Here is a 21,541-nt window from a genome sequence, read left to right as displayed (position 1 = left end):
TGGCAAAATAACACAATTTCTAAAGAGTTAGATTGTTGATGACCACTCAGTCAAGTTTCACAGCACTGGCTTTAGTTCCCATTTATTTGTTTTGCCCTTTAATTCACTGTTCAGCTTTGCAAGACCCCATGCTTCATCCACTGCAAACTATATGAAGCTCTCCAAAGTGCTCTGCTTCTTACTACCATGTTTTTGTCAATCCCTCTACCTGGCATGACTTCCTCGCTCCAGGCTGCTTGGCAAAACTCCATTAGCTGTCAAGATTCAACTGAGAGGTGACTTCACAGTGAAACCTTTCTTGACCAGCCAGCCCATGCAAAATTGGCCAGTGTTCTGTTTTGTTTTATCCCTATAATGCCCTGCATAGATTTCCATTACTAGTCCTGTAATATTTCAAACCACTAGCTTGTTTCCATGTCTATGGCCTTTCCAAGATTGGAAACTTCTTGAAAGCAAGGACCATTTTCTATTGATCTTAGTTTCCCAGACTCTAGCATGTTGCATAAATCACAGTTGTCCTTCAAAATTTTTTGATAGATGAATGAACAAATGGTGACCCATGAGTCACATTCTGAGAGTTGTAAATTGTGTGTGTATAGTGTGTGTACTATATATACATATATAGTGCACACGTACTAGATATAGAGACACACATATATAGCATATACATACAACACAGTGTTAATGCCTGTGTTACATAAAAACACATACGAAATATAATAAAATATTCCACTCTCAAAAAATTATTTTGACTGTATTATATTATAAATATCCAATTAACAAAGCAATCATTGTTGAACAAAAGATCGTATGTTTGAGGCTTATTCTGTGCAGAAAAAATAAATAAATAAAGGGTGCTTCTATTTTTTGAATCTTAACCACCTTAAAGTTTTGGGTCACTGTAACACCAGTCATGTTCAATCATGGAAACATAAGAAGCTATACACTATGAAAAAGACTTTATCAGAACCAAGCAAGTAAGTTATTCTAGGCAAATAGAAATAAAATCAAATGCTTTAAAATATAATAGGAAATAAAATGAAAATTAAAGATAAAATTATCAGATAAGATTTCATTGTGCCAACTTGATGGAATATCAGACCACGAGTGAAATGTAAACTCTTTTGCAAACCTTGCTATCTCAGAAGGAAAAAATAAACCCAGAAGAAAATGATGCAAGAAAGTGCAAGAACTAATTATTGAAAGGACTTAAGCATATGTAAAATTGAAGTTAAACAACTTAAAGCAAGGTTATATGTGTTGTATGTGGCAATGTGCATGTTCTGAGCTTCTATTGAAGTTTCAGTATCTCAGTACAGACTAGCCAAAGTACTAAGAATTTATTATCCAAAAGTCATTTGAATTAAGATACTGTTGGTAAAAGTCTTTTCATTCCTTTGTTTATGAGTTTAAGTGAGAAAAAATTACAGCTCAACCTATAAAGACCACACTGATAGTAGTCAAGAGTTTAAAAAAAAAATGGATTTCCCAAAACCCATATTAAAGGAACTTTGGACTCATGTTTTCCTGCACTTCTGAAATATGACAATGGACTATCAAAACAATTGTTATTTCTTAATCAAAATATGTATGAAGATTTCTCTGAAAAACAACAACAACAACACTTTTCTCCTTCAAAAAAGATGAGGAGGGAAAACATTTACAATTCACTGAGCTTATAGAACAATGCATGCCATACCCCATAATAGAAATAGGAGTTGGTGATGGAGAAATCCAAGCTGATATTTGGGCACACTCTAGGTTTTTAAATATCTCTTTTCATTTCATTCACTATATCCATCATATGTATGGGGAAGAATTAATTGCTGAATTTAATCTTAAAAGTAGTAAAAAGCAAATTCCGTAAAACTCTGCAAAATGACCCACAGAATACTACCAGGCTGTAGTTGTAAAAGAATTGGTCATCAAAATATAAATACTACCTGTTTGAAATTCAAAAAGAAAACAAAAAGGCTTACAAAAGAGTGAGCAGCAGGGAGCTCTTTAATAAAACTTGTAAACACAGAAAACAAAACTTTAGTCCCCAGACACATTAAAATACTCCCCCAGTAAAATAAAAGAGGGAAACGCTTTACATTGACATTTTTTTTAAGAATCTTATTTTAGGTATTAAGTCTTAACTGCCTTTAATTTTTTTTTTTCATGAAAGGCGATCACTTTCTTTTTGGACTTCCTTCAGTAAGATACACAAGTTTAAAAAGCTAACAGAGGATGTAATTCACTTAAATTACGCAACTGGAATTCCACAGCTGGCCTGTCTGGTTCAGTGCTGAATGAACAGTGTCAGAAAACCTCTCCCACAATAACGCCGTCCTTCCCGACAAAGGGTGAATCTCCCAAACTTAGGCTCAACTTTGGAGGCTCATTAGCTACAGCAAGTGAATGTCAGCGGGGTGACAACACTGGGCAGCGGCGCCCACGCAGCCTAAGCAACCTGCCCACCCAGAGGTGAGGATTTGTACAATCAATATCACCAACTTCCAATGGTAATAACTTGTTTATGTGAACAGGATGGTCAGATATCCCACAGATCATATTCTAATGTCATTATAGCCACTAAATTTAATCCCCAGCTCTTAATCAATTAAGCTGCACGAGCACAGGCAGCTCACAGCACTTTTTAAAAGAAAGACTTTAAATCTTAATCTAAAGCATGCTGTATAGTTTTTTACCTTCTCTGATTTCTTGGTTCTGGCCTACCTAAATAATTGTCATCTTTTCCTCCCCCAACTCCACCCCCCAAGTGTGAGCGTGAACCTGAATTACAAAGAGTTAAACCTGAAGGTCACTTCACAGCAGCGTTTCAACATGCTCCCCCAGCGAGCCTGCTCGGCAACAATAAAACAAAGCCCTTGCAACCACCTGTAATAATCTGCCTGCTCAGCCAGCAATCCGAAAAGTCCTGAAGCTACACAAGGTAGACATTTTCTGCAGCTGGTTTAACATGTATATTGTGCCCAGTTGCCGGCTCGCCTCCTCTTACCTTCACGTTAGTCCGGAGTGCACAGTAACATGCAAAGAACATTGCAGTAAATAAGGAGCATATGGACCGGTATTCAGCTTCTCAGCACAGCGCAAGCCCCACACACACGATCCTGGGCATGTGCTACTAAGGAGCATCCGTTCCCTCTGTCAGTTTGAAAATGCATTGATCTCTGTTTTCTCTGACTACAAAGCGACATGTCTTGAAGGCACTGAGTGAGAGCTCAAAATCTCTTCATTGGCTATATATAGCATTGTGCCCAGTAATTTCAATTAGCTGAGAATTCAGCATCTGAAAGTTAAGACTTCAGTTGCTTTTCCTTCTAGCATTTTAAATCACTGGGTTTAAAAAAAAAAAAAAACGGGAGGGGGGAATGAGCTCACTCAGGAAGGAGGGGGGGAAAGGTGAAGAATGAAATTTAACCAATGAGTTACTTATATTTCTGGAGAGCCTTGGTATTATCCTATTAGATACTTTACAATGGGACTGCGCCGGGCAGACTCTAAATGAAGAGGAAACCCCTTTCCCTTTGGAGGCTTAATGTGGGCTCTGCACTAGATTCCAGGCTATTCTGATGCAGCACCCTGTTTGGCAAATACTACAAATCACTGCAAACACATCTCATTCTGCTTTTTTGTGTGGAATACGACGAAGACCAAAGGATCACTGTCTCTTCAGGTCCCCTAAAATGTAAGCTGGGTTCCCCTAGGGTGATCTGTGGTTACATGCCTGAGAAATACCACCTTCTCTTACTTCCTTGTCCTGTAATATCTGTTACATCTTCCAGGGATATCTAAAGTTGCTAGGCTTGTTAACAAAACACTGCATCTGTTTTTTTTCCCCAAAACTAAGCTTTATTGGTAAATTACAATCAATAATAGAGGATGGGACTGAAAGGAAGATAGAAGATTCCAGGGATAACATAACCGTAGATTCAGTAGCTACTGCTGCTGAATGTAACATGTTCAGCTGGCTCTGTAAGGGAAAGAGCAAGAGAGAAAAATAAAAGCTTCTGCCCCCATGAATCCATAAGGGAAAAAAAAAAAAAACTTAATTCAAAAACATCGTCAGATCTTACTGTCTCTTGTCATTCCAGTCAGGCACCGGATGCTGCAAATTAACTCAATTTTTACTGAGCCAAAGGACAAAGTCCAATTTAAGGTTCTAAACTCTTATTTCCAGCCTTAGAAAGCCCTAATTCTCAGCTAGAATTCTGAAGCTATCTGGCGAAATGCAAGCAGAAATGAACAGTTTCTCACTGCAGCAAAAATAGTGGGAGGAAAAAGAGTGGTTATGTCTTTGCCACGACGTTCCCCCATCAGCTTACAGCAACAGGGAAGATCAGCATAACTCACTAGAAAAAGCTGCAGTGACTTTTAGGATTTTTCTTTAATATGTTTTGCATAAGGCACCTCCCCTCCGGAGCCTGCAGTGGTGCTGAGGCACTGTCAGAGCCACTGGGCATTCTCCCGGGCAATGAGGTGAGGCAGCTTCAGGAGGAGCAAGGCATTTAAGGGAGAGAAATTAAAGGAAGAAGAAAATCAGGATTTTCTATTTCTCTCTTAATGACAAGCATTCAGAAAGTGTCGTCAGTTCTGACTAAATAGCTATTTTGGGCTGTCATTGTTTGTGCCTTTTTTTAGGAAGGGAAAAAGGCAATCTTGTCTTAAGCTGGAGATTCTCTAGCATCGTAAGAGAAGGCAGCTACTTAATTTGATTCCCAGTTCCGTCTGTCATGTGAGTCTAGGTAATTACAAATTGTAAGCTCTTGAAACACAACCAGTGACTTCCAGGACGTTCAACCATCAACATGGAGGCCCAGCTCTCAACATTCCGCAACTTTTATAATGGCTTTCAGGGCAAAACCAAACATTTCAGTTCATAACACTTTCCTCTCCTGAGGTCATGGCAGGTCGCATTTCCTGCAGCACTTCCCGATAAACAAACCCAAACATAGCAACTCAATGCCACGGAAAACATAGAATTTTAAAATGCGTTTTCCATGGGGGGGGGCGGTTCAGAAGATTTTTAAAAAACATTTTTTCAACTTGTCAATAAGTAATGTTAGGTTTTGGTTTTGTTTTTGTTTTCATTAGAGACTGCAGGGGGGGGAGCAACTTTACAGCTTTTAAAAAAAATTATTATTTTAATAGATCCTAGGGTATTTGGATGGCCCAGGAGAGACGGAAAAGAGCTGGGAAATGTTATAAATCTCAGAACAGTTTCATAGAGAAGGATTAAACAAAAATGAAGTTACAGGTGAAAAAGCACGTGTAGGTTTCCCTGCAGAGGCAATCAGGGAGGGCTCTTGACAGGACTTCAGATACAGGGCTAATGTATGTACATTCTAAAGAAAGGCTCTTAGACTTGGCAGATCTGCTTAAAACTCCCACCTACGCTTACCCATCCCACAGCATCCCAGTACAGACTGGACCTGGGCCATACCTGTAGGTTTGCTGCTTAAATTTCCAAACTGTACTAGGATAGCTGCCTTATTATTCTCCTTTTACAGATACAGGAAAAGCACTAACTACAATGACAATGTCTCACTAAGAAGTATTCCCTGTTTTTAGGCAAAGAGTTCAACAGGGCAATGTACCTGCTGAAAGAATAACATTTGTTATTGTAGAAGGAAACGATAATGGCTATATATTTATGAGGAACATAGTAAATTTAGGCTCCAATCCTCCTGAGCTAGGAGTCCTGGAAAATTCCTTCCACGTCAGATCTTCTCTTTTACCATTTATAAAACAGAGATGTCTAAAATGGGGATCATACTTAATTCATAGTGTCATTGAGAAGATTCAAGATGAATCCCATCATCAAAATAGTTTGGATGGATCAAAAATTTAAGCATAAAAATTGAAATCATAAACATATTAGAAGAAAACAGATTTGGTTTTGGTTTTATATAATAACAGAGTGGAGAAATGTGAAGCCATATTAAGAAAAATAAACATCTGTGACTATATAAAAATATAAAACTTCTGCTTGGCTAAATTATATACAATGACAAATGACAAAATGGGAAAGCAATGCAGCATATTCAATGGAATATTTCCTTAAAATACAAAGCATTTTCATAAGTCACTAAGAAAAAAATATGAACCTAAGTGAAAAAAATAGGTAAAGAACATACAGTGGTAATTCACAAAAAGACCACAAAACACATTTAAAATACTTCATGTCCTTCGTATTTAGGGAAAAGCATAAAAATTAGAAGAGATTTTTTAAATTGATATATCAAGTACTAATGGTGAAAACTTTGTGAAAGATATCAAATCTATCAAATATTTTATTTATTTTTTAAATTTATTTTTATTTTTTTTTAAAGATTTTATTTATTTATTTGACAGAGATAGACAGCGAGAGAAGGAACACAAGCAGGGGGAGTGGGAGAGGAAGAAGCAGGCTCCCATCGGAGGAGCCTGATGTGGGGCTCGATCCCAGAACTCCGGGACCACGCCCTGAGCCGAAGGCAGACGCTTAACGACTGAGCCACCCAGGCACCCCAAATCTATCAAATATTTTAAAAGGCACTTGTCTTTGATGTATTGATTGAACTTCAACTCCCAGGAATTAATCCCAGATAGATATAGATATGTAGAGATAGACACACACACACAGATATGTTATATATATCCATTAATGCAAGACTTATTTATAAGATTACAGTTTATCTATACCACAGAATACTAAACAATTATTAGGAAAATATAAGGTACATGTGCATATTCTTATATAAAAAAATGTTCAAGTTACAATGTTAAGCATAAAAGTAAGGTTGCTAAAGAGTTTGTATAGTGTGAGCCTATATTATATGTATATTTATATGTAATTGTGGTAGAGGGGTGTGTGTGTCTGTGTGTGTGTGTGTGTGTGCATGTGTGCATATGCATGCCTGCGTGTATAAAATTTTGACAATGTTGATCATTGGGAATTGGGACTAGGCTTAGGGAGGGAAATAGGACATTACCTTTCATTTTTCCTTTTTTATCTTCTATATACTACAGTGGCCTCACCCACAGTGAACTATTTATCCAGTATCCTCTCAGTAAATGAGAGAAATAAAGACACAGGAAGGGACCTGCGAGGTGATCTGCCTATTATTGCAAAAATGAGTACAGGTTAGAGATGATCATGACACAAGGGATAGAAATGTACCGATTCCTAAATGATGTTAGCTCCTGAGTACCTCCTGTATTGTGGACATCTCCCTAGAATGCATGTAATTCTAGTGTGTAATATATTATTCTTAACGCATGGCCTTTAACACAAGCCAACTACTTTGCTTCTTAAATAAAAAAGCGGCTATCAAGTAAACTTGATTTTAGTCAATTTTTACCTTAAGCACTGAATTTAGAACCTGACATCTACATATAGTTTGTATTTTTTCTCTCTCTCTCTCTCTTTTTTTTTACAATTCTCTCTCTCTCTTTTTTTTTTTTACAATTCTCTCTCTCTTTTTTTTTTTTTTTTACAATGAACACTTCTGTAGACTGAATGTTTGTGTTCCCCCAAAATCCCTATGTTGAAAACTAATCCCCAGTGTAATGGTATTTGGAGGTGAGGCCTTTGGGGATAGTTAAGTCCTCATGAATGGGATTAGTGTCCTTATGAAAGAAGCCCTAGGCAGCTCCCTTGCCCCTTCCACCATATGAGGACACAATGAAAAGGCAGACATCTATGAACCAGGAAGCAGACTCTCACAGACACCAAATCTGTGGGCACCCTGATCTTGAACTTCCAGCCTCCAGAACTGTGAGAAATAAATTTCTATTGTTTATAAACCACTGAATTTACAGTATTTTTTAATAGCAGCCCAAATGGACTAAGACAAGCATATACCATTTTTTGACTATAACCTAGTTTTTATAAATCTATTAATATTAAAGTAATTCACAATTATAACTTGGTAATAATAATGACAGCAACAATGTCTGTTAATATGGACAAATAATTCATATATCTGGGCAAAATTCTCCTTAATTATAAAATAAGGATGTTGTACCACCATTTTTCAAACATTTAAAAATGTATAAACATATTTTAGCTGGTAGTTTGCCTATTCCTACTCTGGAATCTCCAGCAGTGGTTCTCAAAGTGTGTTCCTTCAGTCAGCAGCATCAGCATAAGCTGGGAATTTGTTAGAAAGCAAAATTTCAGGTGATACCCCAGACCTACCAAACAGAAACTCTAGGTTTCTGGCTCAAGAATCTCTATAAGCGGGGTGCCTGGATGGCTCAGTCGTTAAGTGTCTGCCTTCGGCTCAGGGCGAGATCCTGGTTTATGGGATTGAGCCCCGCATTAAGCTCCTCTGCTGGGAGCCTGCTTCTTCCTGTCCCACTCCCCCTGCTTATGTTCCCTTTCTCACTGGCTGTCTCTCTCTCTCTCTCTCTCAAATGAATAAATAAAATCTTAAAAAAAAAAAGAATCTCTATAAGCAAGCATCCATGTGATTTTCATGTAAGCTAAGATTTGAAAACCACTGCTCTAAAGGAAAAGAAGAAACGGATAGCTAAGGCTCCCACAAAAACAGGAAGAGACAAACTCCAGGGTATAGATAGAAGAATTAGCCTTAGAGAGAAATAATATAGAAAATAAGGAGAAAATAACTGCAGCTGCACGTACGATCATTCTAGAGTGGAGGCTCAAGCCTGAGACAGAGGCCAGTTGAGCAAGGGGCCATCTGAAGAACACTTTAGAATTAATCTTTTTCCTCTTAGAAACTCTAAAAGCTTTTAGACGTTGGAGTAAAAAAACAAACTAAACCAAAACAAACCAAAACAAAACAAAAAAACACAACAACTTGGCTTTAAATTCCTTTTCTGCCGCTTACCAGCGGTGTGAACTTGGGCAAGTTATTTCTCTGATACAGAGTATTCCTCTGTAAAATAAATAAACCTACTTTACAGGGATGTTGTAATGACTAAAATAAATAAGGTGTGCAAACTGCTGGACCTAGTACCTGGTCCATACTAAATGCAAGTGGTAGTTTTTAGTGTAAAGAAGGCTGAAATGACAGAGGAAAGGAGAAATATAAAAAGATGTTATCATTACTCTTGACTAACTTATAAATATCTAGAAGATTCCCTGTTTGTAAACTTTGGACTTCCCTAGGATTTCCAATCAGCCCTGAAGGGGATTCTCTGGAAGTTTGATTATCTCATTATAACCTTTGAACTGATTTCATGTCATTGGAATCCCTTATAACTTCTCTGTAGTTTTTCTGAGATAATATTTTAAATTTTAATTTAAAAATTACAAAGCATGTCAGAGCTTGTCAAGATTTTCCACCAAAGTATCCCCCAAAGCAGAGGAGAATGTATTTATTACCCTTGAAGGACATGAATAAAATGGAATTCTTTAATGTCTCATTTGTTATCTTTAAAATTCACATAAATGCTAAATTCAAGTTGACAATATCTCTGTATTTGTTATAAAGTAATGTTTTATATTACTTACTGACCACTAGATTTTATAAGCTAAAAAGACTGTGCACTGTTTATCCCATGGCTTCAAGTACCCTCTGGCATACGTACTATTTGCACATGCTTAGGGGTATCTTGCTTCAGTTCACAAAGTAGAAATAGATCCCATTTAATTCCTGATCTTCATATCAGCCTTGAAGATATTGTCATCATTCCTTTGTATCTAGTGAGAATACAAGGAGCTTTTTTCCCTATATTTTCTTCTAAGAGTTTTATAGCTTCAGGTCTTATGTTTAAGTATGTAATGTATTATGAGTTGATTTTTATGTATGCTGTGAAATAAGGGTTCAATTTCATTCTTTTTCATGTGGATATTCAGTCTTCCCAACATTATTTATTAAATAGACTATCCTTTCTCCATTGTGTTCTTGGTGCCTTTGTCAAATATTAGTTGGCCATATATGTGAGAGTTTATTTCTGGGCCCCTCTGTTATGTTCCATTGGTGTACTTCTGGGTTTTACGCCAGTACAATACTGTTTTGATTATTAGAGCTTTGTAATATTATTTGAAATCAAGAACTGTGATGCCTCTAACTTTGTTCTTTTTGCTCAAGGTTGCTTTTGTCTATTCAGGGTCTTTTGTGATGCCAAGTGAATATTAGGATTGTTTTGTTTTGTTTATATTTCTGTAAAAAAGGTCATTGGAATTTTGATTCAGATTGATCTTATCAGTACATCCCTTTAAGTTGTATGAACATTTTAACAATATAAATTCTTCCAATCCATGAACATGGAATATCTTTCCACTTACTAGTGTCTTCTTCAATTTCTTTCACCAATGTTTGTAACTTTTCGTGCACAGATCTTTCACCTCCTTGGTTAAATTTATTTCTAAGTATTTTATTGTTTTTGATGCAATTTTAAGTAGATGTTTTCTAAGTTTCTTTGTCAGGTATTTTGTTAGTGTATAGAAATGCTGCTGATTCCTATATGTTGATTTTGTATCTTGCAACTTCATTGAATTCATTGAATAGATTCACAGTTTTTTGGTGAAGTCTTTAGGATTCTATCTATATAAGATCAATTCATCTGTAAAGAGAGGCAAATTTAACTCTTCCTTTCTGATTAGATGCCTTTATTTTCTTGCCTAATTGTATATGCTAAGACTTCCAGGACTATGTTGATTAGAAGTGGTCAGAATGGGCATACTTGTCTTATACCTGATCTTAGAGAAAAAGATTTCAGTTTTTCACCATTGAGTATGATGTCAGCTGTGGGCTTGTCATATTTGGCCTTTATTTTGTTGAGTCATTATGTTGAGTCACACTCCTTCTATACTTAATTAGTTGGGAGTTTTTACCATGAAAGAATGTTGAAATTTGTTAAATGCTTTTTTGCAACTATTACAATAATTATATATATATAATTGAAATATAATTAACATACAGTGTTTTATTTGTTTCAGGTGTATGATATAATGATTCAACAATTCTATACATTACTCAGTGCTCAACCCAACAAGTGTACTTTTAATCTCTTTTATCTATTTCACTCATTCCTCCACCCAATATTAATTTTTCCAATCCATTAACATGGGTTATCTTTCCATTTATTTGTTTTATCTTTCATTCCGTTAGTGTGGTGTACCACATTTAGATTTGTGCATACTTAACTATCCTTGCTTCTCAAGGATAAGTCCCACTTGATCATGGTGTATGACCGTTTAAGGTACTGTTGAATTCCATTTGCTAGCATCTTGTGAGACTTTTTGCATCCGTCTTCTTTAGGGATATTGACATATAATTTTCTTTTCTTGTAGTGTCCTTGTCTGACTTGGGTGTCAGGGTAATACTAACATTAAATGAGTTCAGAAGTGTTTCTGCTTCTTCAATTTTCTGGAAGAGTTGAGAAGGATTGATATAATTCCTCTTTAAACATTAGAATTCACCAGTGATATCTGTTTCCAGACTTTTCTTTGTTGGGATATTTCTGATTACTGATTCAATTTCCTTAACTTGTTATTGGTCTGTTCAGATTTTCTGTTTCTGCATGATTTAGTCTTAGTAGGTTGTATGTTGCTGGAAATTTATCCATTTTTTCTAGGTTATCCAATTTTTTGTGTATAATTGTTCAGAACAGTGTCATGATCTTTTGTATTTCTGTGGTATTAGTTGTAAAGTCTCTTGTTTCATTGCTGAAACAATGAAACTTTAATTATTTGAGTCTCCTCTCTATCTTCCTTAGTTACACTATCTAAAGATTTGTCTATTTTATCTTTTAAAAAAACCATCTTTTAGTTTTGTTGATCTTACCTCTTGTTTTTCTAGTCTCTGTTTTATTTCTGACCTCATCTTTGTTATTTCTTTCCTTCTGGTAACTTTGGACTTAGTTTGTTCTTCTTTTTCTAGTTCCTTAAGGTGCAAAGTTAGGTTATTTATTTGAGATCCTTCTTTTTTTCTTACTGTAGGCATACATTGCTTTAAACATCCCTCCTGAAACTTTGTTTGTTGTATCCCATAATTTTTGGTATATTGTGTTTCCATGTTTCTATCTTCATTTGTTTCACAATATCCATTTTTTTTTCCATTTTGACTTATCCTTAGACCTTTTGGTTGTTTTGGAGTGTGCTGTTTAATTTCCACATATTTGTGAATTTTCCAGTTTCCTACTGTTATTGATTTCCAGTTTCATACCACTATGGTTGGAAAATATTTTTGATATGTTTTCAATCTTCTTAAATTTGTTAAGACTTGTTTTGTGGCCTAATATATGATCTGTCCTGGAGAATATTCTATGAATATTCTAGATAAAAATGTACATTCTGCTGCTGTTGGCTTAAATGTTCTGTATTTATCTGTTAGGTACATTTTGTCTGAAGTATAATTCAAGGCCAATGTTTCCTTATTGATTTTATGTCTAGATGATCAATTCATTGTTGAAGGGGGGGGAATGAAGTCCACTACTATTATTGCATTGCTGTTTGTTTTCCTTTTCAGATCTGTTAATATTTACTTTATATATTTATGTGCCCCAATGTTAAGGTGCATACATATTTACAATTGCTATGTTCTCCTGATGAATTGATCTCTTTATTATTTTTTTTTTTATAATTAATTTTATTTTATTATATTATGTTAATCACCATACAGTACATCCCCTGATTCTGATGTAAAGGTTTGATGCTTCATTAGTTGCGTATAACACCCAGTGCACCATGCAATACGTGCCCTCCTTACTACCCATCACCAGTCTATCCCATTCCCCCACCCCCTCCCCTCTGAAGTCTTCAGTTTGTTTCTCATAGTCCATAGTCTCTCATGTTTCATTCCCCCTTCTGATTACCCCCCCTTTCTTTATCCCTTTCTTCCCCTACCGATCATCCTAGTTCTTATGTTCCATAGATGAGAGAAATCATATGATAATTGTCTTTCTCTGCTTGACTTATTTCACTTAGCATTATCTCCTCCAGTGCCGTCCATGTTGCAGCAAATGTTGAGAATTCGTTCTTTCTGATAGCTGAGTAATATTCCATTGTATATATGGACCACAGCTTCTTAATCCAGTCATCTGTTGAAGGGCATCTCGGCTCCTTCCATGATTTGGCTATTGTGGACAATGCAGCTATGAACATTGGGGTGCATATGGCCCTTCTCTTTACTACGTCTGTATCTTTGGGGTAAACACCCAGTAGTGCAATGGCTGGGTCATAGGGTAGTTCAATTTTTAACTTTTTAAGGGACCTCCACACTGTTTTCCAGAGTGGCTGTACCAACTTGCATTCCCACCAACAATGTAGGAGGGATCCCCTTTCTCCACATCCTCTCCAACAATTGTTGTTTCTTGCCTTGTCTATCTTTGCCATTCTAACTGGCGTAAGGTGGTATCTCAGTGTGGTTTTGATTTGAATTTCCCTGATGGCTAATGATTTTGAACATTTTTTCATGTGTCTGTTAGCCATTTGTATGTCTTCATTGGAAAAGTGTCTGTTCATATCTTCTGCCCATTTTATGATTTGTTTATTTGTTTCTCGTGTATTGAGTTTGAGAAGTTCTTTGTAGATCTTGGATACCAGTCCTTTATCTGTGGTGTCCTTTGCAAATATATTCTCCCATTCCGTGGGCTGTCTCTTAGTTTTTTTGACTGTTTCCTTGGCTGTGCAGAAGCTCTTTATCCTGATAAAGTCCCATAAGTTCATTTTATCTTTTATTTCTCTTGCCTTTGGAGATGTGTCGTGAAAAAGGTTGCTCTGGCCGATGTCATAGAAGTTGTTGCCTATGTTCTCCTCTAGAATTTTGATGGATTCCTGTCTCACATTGAGGTCTTTCATCCATTTGGAGTTTATTTTTGTGTATGGTGTGAGAGAGTGGTCAAGTTTCATTCTTTTGCATGTAGCTGTCCAATTTTCCCAGCACCATTTATTGAAGAGACTGTCTTTTTTCCACCGGATGTTTTTTCCTGCTTTATCAAAGATTAGTTGCCCAAAGAGCCGAGGGTCCATTTCTGGGTTCTCTATTCTGTTCCATTGGTCGATGTGTCTGTTTTTGTGCCAGTACCATGCTGTCTTTGTGATCACAGCTTTGTAGTACAGCTCGAAATCCGGCATTGTGATGCCCCCAGCTTTGTTTTTCCTTTTCAACAGTTCCTTGGAGATTCGGGGCCTTTTCTGGTTCCATACAAATTTAAGGACTATTTGTTCCAGTTCTTTGAAAAATGTCCTCGGTATTTTGATCGGGATAGCATTGAAAGTGTAGATTGCTCTGGGTAGTATGGACATTTTAACTATGTTAATTCTTCCAATCCATGAGCATGGAATATTTTTCCATCTTTTTATGTCTTCCTCAATATCTTTCAAAAGTGATCTATAGTTTCTAGCATATAGGTCCTTTACGTCTCTGGTTAAGTTAATTCCAAGGTAACGCATGGTTTTTGGTGTTATTGTAAATGGGATGGATTCCCTAATTTCTCTTTCTTCAGTCTCGTTATTCGTGTATAGAAATGCAACTGATTTCTGGGCATTGATTTTGTATCCTGCCACCTTACTGAATTGTTCTATAACTTCTAATAGTTTGGGAGTGGATTCCTTTGGGTTTTCCATATAGAGTATCATGTCATCTGCAAAGAGAGACAGTTTGACTTCTTCTTTGCCGATTTGGATACCTTTGATCCCTTTTTGTCTTCTGATTGCTGTTGCAAGGACTTCTAGTACTATGTTGAATAATAGTGGCGAGAGTGGGCATCCTTGTCGTGTTCCTGATCTTAAGGGAAAGGCTTCCAGCTTTTCCCCATTGAGAATAATGCTTGCAGTAGGCTTTTCATAGATGGCTTTTATGAGATTGAGAAATGTACCCTCTATTCCTACACTCTGAAGGGTTTTAATCAGGAAAGGATGCTGTATTTTGTCAAATGCTTTTTCTGCATCAATTGAGAGGATCATATGGTTCTTGAGTCTTTTCTTGTTGATATGATGTATCACATTGATTGATTTGCGAGTGTTGAACCATGCTTGCATCCCAGGTATGAATCCCACTTGGTCATGATGGATAATCCTTTTAATGTACTGTTGGATTCTATTAGCAAGGATCTTGTTGAGGATTTTGGCATCCATATTCATTAGAGAAATCGGTCTGTAATTCTCCTTTTTGAGGGGGTCTTTGCCTGGTTTGGGGATCAAGGTAATATTAGCCTCATAGAATGAGTTTGGTAGCTTTCCTTCTGTTTCTATTTTTTGAAATAGCTTTAGGAGAATAGGTATTATTTCTTCTTTGAATGTTTGGTAGAATTCCCCAGGAAAACCGTCTGGGCCTGGAGTTTTATTATTTGGAAGGTTGTTTATCACTGACTCAATTTCTTCATAGTTAATTGGCCTATTTAAGAAATCTATTTCTTCCTGTTTCAGTCTTGGTAGTTTATAGGTTTCCAGGAAGGCCTCCATCTCTTCCAGATTGTTTAGTTTTTTGGCATATAGCTGTTGATAAAAGTTTCTAATAATCCTTGCAATTTCAATGGTGCTGGTCGTGACCTCTCCCTTTTCAGTCATAATTTTAATAATCTCAGTCCTTTCTCTTTGTTTTTGGACAAGTTTTGCCAGTGGTCTATCAATTTTATGGATTCTCTCAAAGAACCAGCTTCTAGTCCTGTTGATCTGCTCTACTGTGGTTCTGGTCTCTAATTCATTGATTTCTGCTCTAATCTTGGTCAACTCCTTCCTTGTCAGTGGGTTAGGCCTGTCCCTCTGTTGCTGTTCCAGTTTCTTGAGGTGAGAATATAGAAACTGCATTTTAGATTTTTCTATTCTTTTGAGTGAGGCTTGGATGGCTATGTATTTCCCCCTTAGGACTGCCTTTGCAGTATCCCATAGGTTTTGGACCGTTGTGTATTCATTCTCGTTGGTCTCCATAAATTGTTTAATTTGTTTTTTGATTTCCTGGTTTATCGAGTCATTCTTGAGCAGGATGGTTCTTAGCCTCCAAGTGTTTGAGTTTCTTCCAGGTTTTTCCTTGTGGTTGAGTTCCAATTTCAGAGCGTTGTGGTCTGAGAATATGCAGGGGATAATTTCAATCTTTTGGTATTGGCTGAGACCTGTTTTGTGTCCCAGAGCATGATCTATTCTTGAGAATGTTCCATGGGCATTTGAATAGAATGAGTATTCTTTGGTTCTGGGGTGTAGTGTTCTATATATATCTATGAGGTCCAACTCGTCGAGTATGGCATTCAAAGCCTTTGATTCTTTGCTTAGTTTTTGCCAGGGTGTTCTGTCTATTTCTGATAGTGGGGTGTTGAGGTCCCCTACTATTACTGTGTTCTTATCTATATGTCTCTTTATTTTGGTTAAGAGTTGGCTTGTGTATCTTGCTGCTCCCCTGTTGGGGGCATATATATTAATAATTGTCATATCCACTTGTTGAATACTTCCTTTAAGAATAATATAGTGCCCTTCTGTATCTCTCTCTATGGCCTCTAGTTTAAAATCCAGTCTATCTGATATGAGAATTGCTACTCCAGCTTTCTTTTGAGGTCCATTTGCGTGGAAGATGGTACTCCATCCCCTTACTCTAAGTCTGAATGCATCTTTGGGTTCAAAATGAGTCTCTTGTAGACAGCAAATGGATGGGTCATGTCTTTTTATCCAATCTGCAACCCTGTGGCGTTTTATGGGAGAGTTTAAGCCATTTAGATTGATAGAGATTATTGACAGATATGATTTTAATGATGCCATTTCTCTTTAAAGTCTTTGTATCGGTTGTGACTTGCTGCTCTGTATCACTCTTGGGGCCTTTTTACCTTTATAGAGCCCCCCTTAATATCTCCTGTAGGGCTGGTTTCGTGGTTACGAAATTGGTTAATGATTGGCGATTTTGGAACGTCTTTATTTCTCCATCAATTCTGAATGACAGCTTTGCTGGATAAAGGATCCTTGGCTGCATGTTTTTCTCTGAAAGAGCTTTAAAAATGCCCCCCCAAGCCTTTCTCTCATTCCAGGTCTCTGTAGACAGGTCTGACGTAATCCTGATACCTTTGCCTTGGTACGTGAGAAATTTCTTTGCCCTGGCCGCTTTCAATACTGTATCCTTGGATCTAATATTTGCGAATTGCACTATGACATGCCGTGGCGTAGGTTTGTCCTGGTTGAGCTTGGATGGGGTCCTCTCTGCCTCTTGGACACGAATGCTTGTTTCCCTTGCTAGATTAGGAAAAATATGGAACGCTTCACGAATTTGTGTCATCCTTGCGCAGGGGCCATGCTAATCTTCTCTGTATCGTTCCAATTTTAGTATATGTGCTGCCGAAGCGAGCACTGATCTCTTTATTATTATATAATAATGCTCTTTGTCTCTTATTATGGTCTTTGACTTAAAGTCTATTTTGTCTGATATAAGCATAGCTACCTCTGCTTTCTTTGAGTTTCCATTTGCATGGAATATCTTTATCCATCTTTATTCACATTGAGCCTATGCGTGTAGAAGTTATGAATCCCTTGAAGGCAGCATATACTTGAGTCTTTTCTTTCTTTCTTTTTGGTTCATTCAGCCACTCTATGTCTTTTGATTTTAGAATTAATCCATTTTCCTTTAAAGTAATTGTTGATAGGTAAGGACTTACTGTTGCTATTTTGTTAGTTGTTTTCTTACTGTTTTATAGCCCTTCTTCTCCTTTCTTGATGTTTTCCTTTGTGATTTGATGATTTTTCTGAAGTGGTATGCTTTGATTCTTTTTTCTTTATTTTTTGTGTATCTACTATAGGATTTTGTCTTTAGGTTACCATGACTCTTAATAAAACATCCTATAGTAAGAGGAGGCTATTTTAAGCTGATTACAATTTAACTTTGATTGCATACAAAAACTCTACCTGCTTACTTCACCCCCCCACACACGCTACAATTTTTGACATTGCAATTCACATCTTTTTATATTGTGCATCCATTAACAAATTATTGTCACTATATTAACACTTTGCCTCTTAACTTTTAAGCTAGAGTTAAAAGTGATTTGCACATCCCCATTACACTATAGAGTCTTCTGAACTTGACTATATACTACCTTTTACCAGTGGTTTTTAAAATTTTTATGTGTTTTCATGGTACTAATTAGTGTCTTTTCATTTCAACTTAATGAACTCCCTTTAACATTTCTTGAAAGGCAAGTCTAGTGGTGATGAACCCCTAGGTTTTGTTTGTTTAGGAAAGTCTTTCTGTTTCCTTCACTTCTGAAGGACAACTTCCTTGGATAAAGTATTCTTAGTTCTAAAGTATTCTTTCACCACATTGATTTCATCATCCCAATCTCCCCTAGCCTTCAAGGTTTCTTCTGAGAAATCTCCTGATAGCTTTATGGAGGTCCCCTTTTATTAGCCAAGTCTCTTCTCTTTTTGCTTTCAAACTTCTCTCTTGGTCTTTGAGACCTGTGGAGTAGCTGTGGAGTCAGGTTCTAGAGAATGAGCATATATGCAGTCTCTAGGGTCTGGTGTGTAGACACAACTGCTAAAGCAGTGATTCCAGTTTCTGTAGTTCAGGCATTTATGGATTGATTGTGGATCTAGGGTCTGGAGTACAGGCACACATGGAGCAATAGCAGCTCCGGGGTCTGGGGTGCAGGCAAGCCTGAGGTGGCAATGTCTGGTGTCTGAGGTGCAGACAATGTGGTATGGTCATGAAGTCAGGGTCTGAAGCATGGATGTGCATGGAGTAGCTCCACCTCTGGGCTCTGGGGCACGTGCAGAGTTGGGAGAGGTGGCAGACTTGGTCCTTGGCTGTGCAATAGTGGCTCTTTCTTTTTGTGCAGCTATTCTCCATTATTCCATTGTATTGCTGCATGCTCCTAATTAGACTTGTGAGTCCTACCAGGGCTATTTTCCTTCATGGATAGCTATCTAACTATTTTTTTTTTATAGGGACAAAGGCTGGTATCTCCTACTTTTCCATCTTGCTGATGTCTCCCTCACACACATACTTCTGCTCTATGAACAGCCTCCTCCCTATGCTTTGCAAAAGTGTTTTCAAACCTTTTCACTCCCTTCAAACCTCAGATCCTCCACCATCTCTGTTCCTCTTAGTAGATGAATTTGCCTTCAACTCTACAGAGAAAATAAAAGCTATTACACAAGAAATCCTCAACTTTTGCATCAAAATAAATTGAAAATAAAAACTAATGACTGCCCTCACCCTCCTTTTTTCCTCCTGCTACAAAGGAGGTATCACCTTATTTACCTAAGGTCATTGCTTCCATGTGCATTCTGTATCCTAATCTTCCTACTCTTTCAGGAGCACTAGCAAATGTTCCCCTCTGCTCAGTTCTGTACCCTCCTCTCTACTTTCTTATGACAATTTAAATATGTTCAAGCTTCTCTCATCTTAAAATATATAAAGGAAAAACCACTTAATCATAATTCTATATGAAACTACTGCCCTGTCTCCTTCCTTCACTCAAAACCTGTTCAAGAAAGCCAACACTTCACCTTCTGTCCATTTTCTCATTTTCTGCACCAACTCTGACTCAATATATGGCTTATGCCACACCACTCCATAAAAATGGGCATCATAACCAGTACATCATTATCTAATAATCACTTCTATATTCTCACCCTACCAGACTTAGCAGATTCCAAACATCTGATCTCTCCCCCTTCTTGAAACACTGAATCCTTGGCTTCTATCCTCAGTTTGTCTTATCACTTCAACTTTTCATTCCCTTTACTGGCTCTTCCTTTAGTCTCAGATTGTCATATGCAAGATTTCCTCAAGCTTCAAATGTAGGTCCCCTGTTTTTTCATTCCACACTTTTTTCTAGGTTTTCTTTGTTCATTCCCATGACATTTATTACCACCCCATGACAATGACTTCCCAATCTTTCTCTAATGCACATCCCTTCTCTGAGCACCAGGTCCACTTATCAAACTGCTTGTTGAGTAATTGAGTATGTTACTAGCATTTCACATTCACTACAGTCACAAATAAACTTTGAATGTCTGCCTGAAACTTCATCCTCCTCCATTTTTTCCTATTTTGTTGAATAGCACTTCCTACAATCAAGTTTCATGTCAGAGATTTAGCAGTCATCTTTGACAATATCTTTTCTATACTTCAAATGGCAAGTCAATTATTAAGTCCGACTAATTCTCCTAAATATTTCTAGAATCTGGAGGTGCCTGGGTGGCTCAGTCAGTTAAGCATCCGACTCTTGATTTCGGCTTGGGTCATGATCTCAGGGTCCTGAGATCAAGTCCTGCATCAGATTCCATGCTGACTATGGAGTCTGCTTGGGATTTTCTCCCTTTCCCCCCACTTGTGCGTGCACACTTGTTCTCTCTCTCAAATAAATAAATAAATATTTTTAAAAAATATTTCTAGAAACTGTATTATTTTCTCCACCTCCACAGTAAAAGTCTATAGTCTTCACATAGGTTACTTCAGAAGCCTCCTAAATGTTTCCCTCCATATAATCTCAACCCCCTCTAATTTGCTTTTGACCTAGAACTCTGAAACTAATATTTTGTAAATATATATCTGAACCATACCACTCTGTCATTTACAAGCTTTGCTAGCTTCGCAGTGCTATTTAAATACAGTCCAAAATAATTAGCAGGATTTTCTAGGTATGGAATGAAACGTGCTTGATTTAGAACCAACTTCCACTTCATATTTCATGTTCCAGTCAAATTGAGGTTGTTTCAATTCCTAGAAAATACCATGTCCCCCTTGTAACTGTTATTCCTTAAGTCTAGAATAGTGGTTCTCAACCAGATGATATGTTGTACCCCTGCCCCAGGACATTGGTCATTATAACTGGGGCATGGGATATGATTGGTGTGTAATGGGTAGAGATCAGCAATGCTGTGAAATCTCCCACCTATGCACAAAACAGCTCCTCATGACAAAGAATTATCCAACCCAAATGTCAGTAACACTGAAATTGAGAAAACCTAGTCTGGAAGGTTTTCCCTTCTACTTGTACCCCACGTGACCTCCACGTCTAGATGAAATATACTTGCCTATTCTGTCTCAGCTTAAATAGCCTATATTCAGAGCAACTTTTCCCTGACTTTGGTGTATAGGTCAGGTCCACCTGCTAAATATGCTTACCACATTCTTTCTTCATTTTTGTAGCCTTATTGTAATTTAGAACTAGTTACTTACTCATTTTATACTTGCTTTCTTTGCCAGGTTTCTTGTCTATGAAGTTAGGAACTGTGTTTAACACAATATCCTTATCACCTAGTTAGCCATTCAAAATATTTATTAAATGAACAAATGAATGGATGAATAAATAAAGTTATTATATAGATAAAAAGAATGCTAGGCTTACAACACCACGAAAAATCCTAGCTTTGCCATTAATTAGATGTATCTCTGAATGGGTCCCTTAACATTTCATTGGGCTTCATTTTCAAATATGTAAAATAGGAATAGTAATTCTTACTACAAAGATTTTTATGAAGATTAAATATTTTGATGAATTCTTAAGTATTTTGCATAAGTATTTTGCATAAGTATTGACACAAGTACATAGGAGTGAATATTATAAAACAAAGCCTTAAATATATACCTTTTTACCTGAAGGTTTTGTTTATAGGAATTTATGAAAAAGAAATAATTATGCAAAGATTTAGCTC

The 21,541-nt window shown here is 36.9% G+C and overlaps 1 protein-coding gene and 1 non-coding gene across 9 annotated transcripts in view; both read right to left on the bottom strand.

The window, feature by feature from the left end:
• The window catches only part of DLG2 (discs large MAGUK scaffold protein 2), a 1,964,683-nt gene that overhangs the window by 1,354,362 nt on the left and 588,780 nt on the right, over positions 1-21,541 (bottom strand). For 2 of the 8 annotated variants that reach the window (XM_034666223.1, XM_034666224.1), the window contains exon 1: positions 3,005-3,304. The exons of the other annotated variants lie outside the window; for them this stretch is intronic. In XM_034666223.1, the coding sequence (XP_034522114.1) occupies positions 3,005-3,046 (42 nt within the window). In that variant the 5' untranslated portion in view covers positions 3,047-3,304. Of the gene's footprint in view, positions 1-3,004; positions 3,305-21,541 lie in introns of those variants that run through there. 8 annotated transcript variants of the gene reach the window in all.
• Positions 17,127-17,231, bottom strand: LOC117803652. Its single transcript, XR_004627589.1, has one exon. It is a non-coding gene; the product is annotated as a U6 spliceosomal RNA (small nuclear RNA).

This window comes from Ailuropoda melanoleuca, chromosome 8, assembly GCF_002007445.2.
Source record: "Ailuropoda melanoleuca isolate Jingjing chromosome 8, ASM200744v2, whole genome shotgun sequence".
Taxonomy (NCBI): Eukaryota; Metazoa; Chordata; class Mammalia; order Carnivora; family Ursidae; genus Ailuropoda; species Ailuropoda melanoleuca.
The sequence above is the reverse complement of the archived record's forward strand: the minus strand, read 5'-3'. Positions and strand labels throughout refer to the sequence as shown.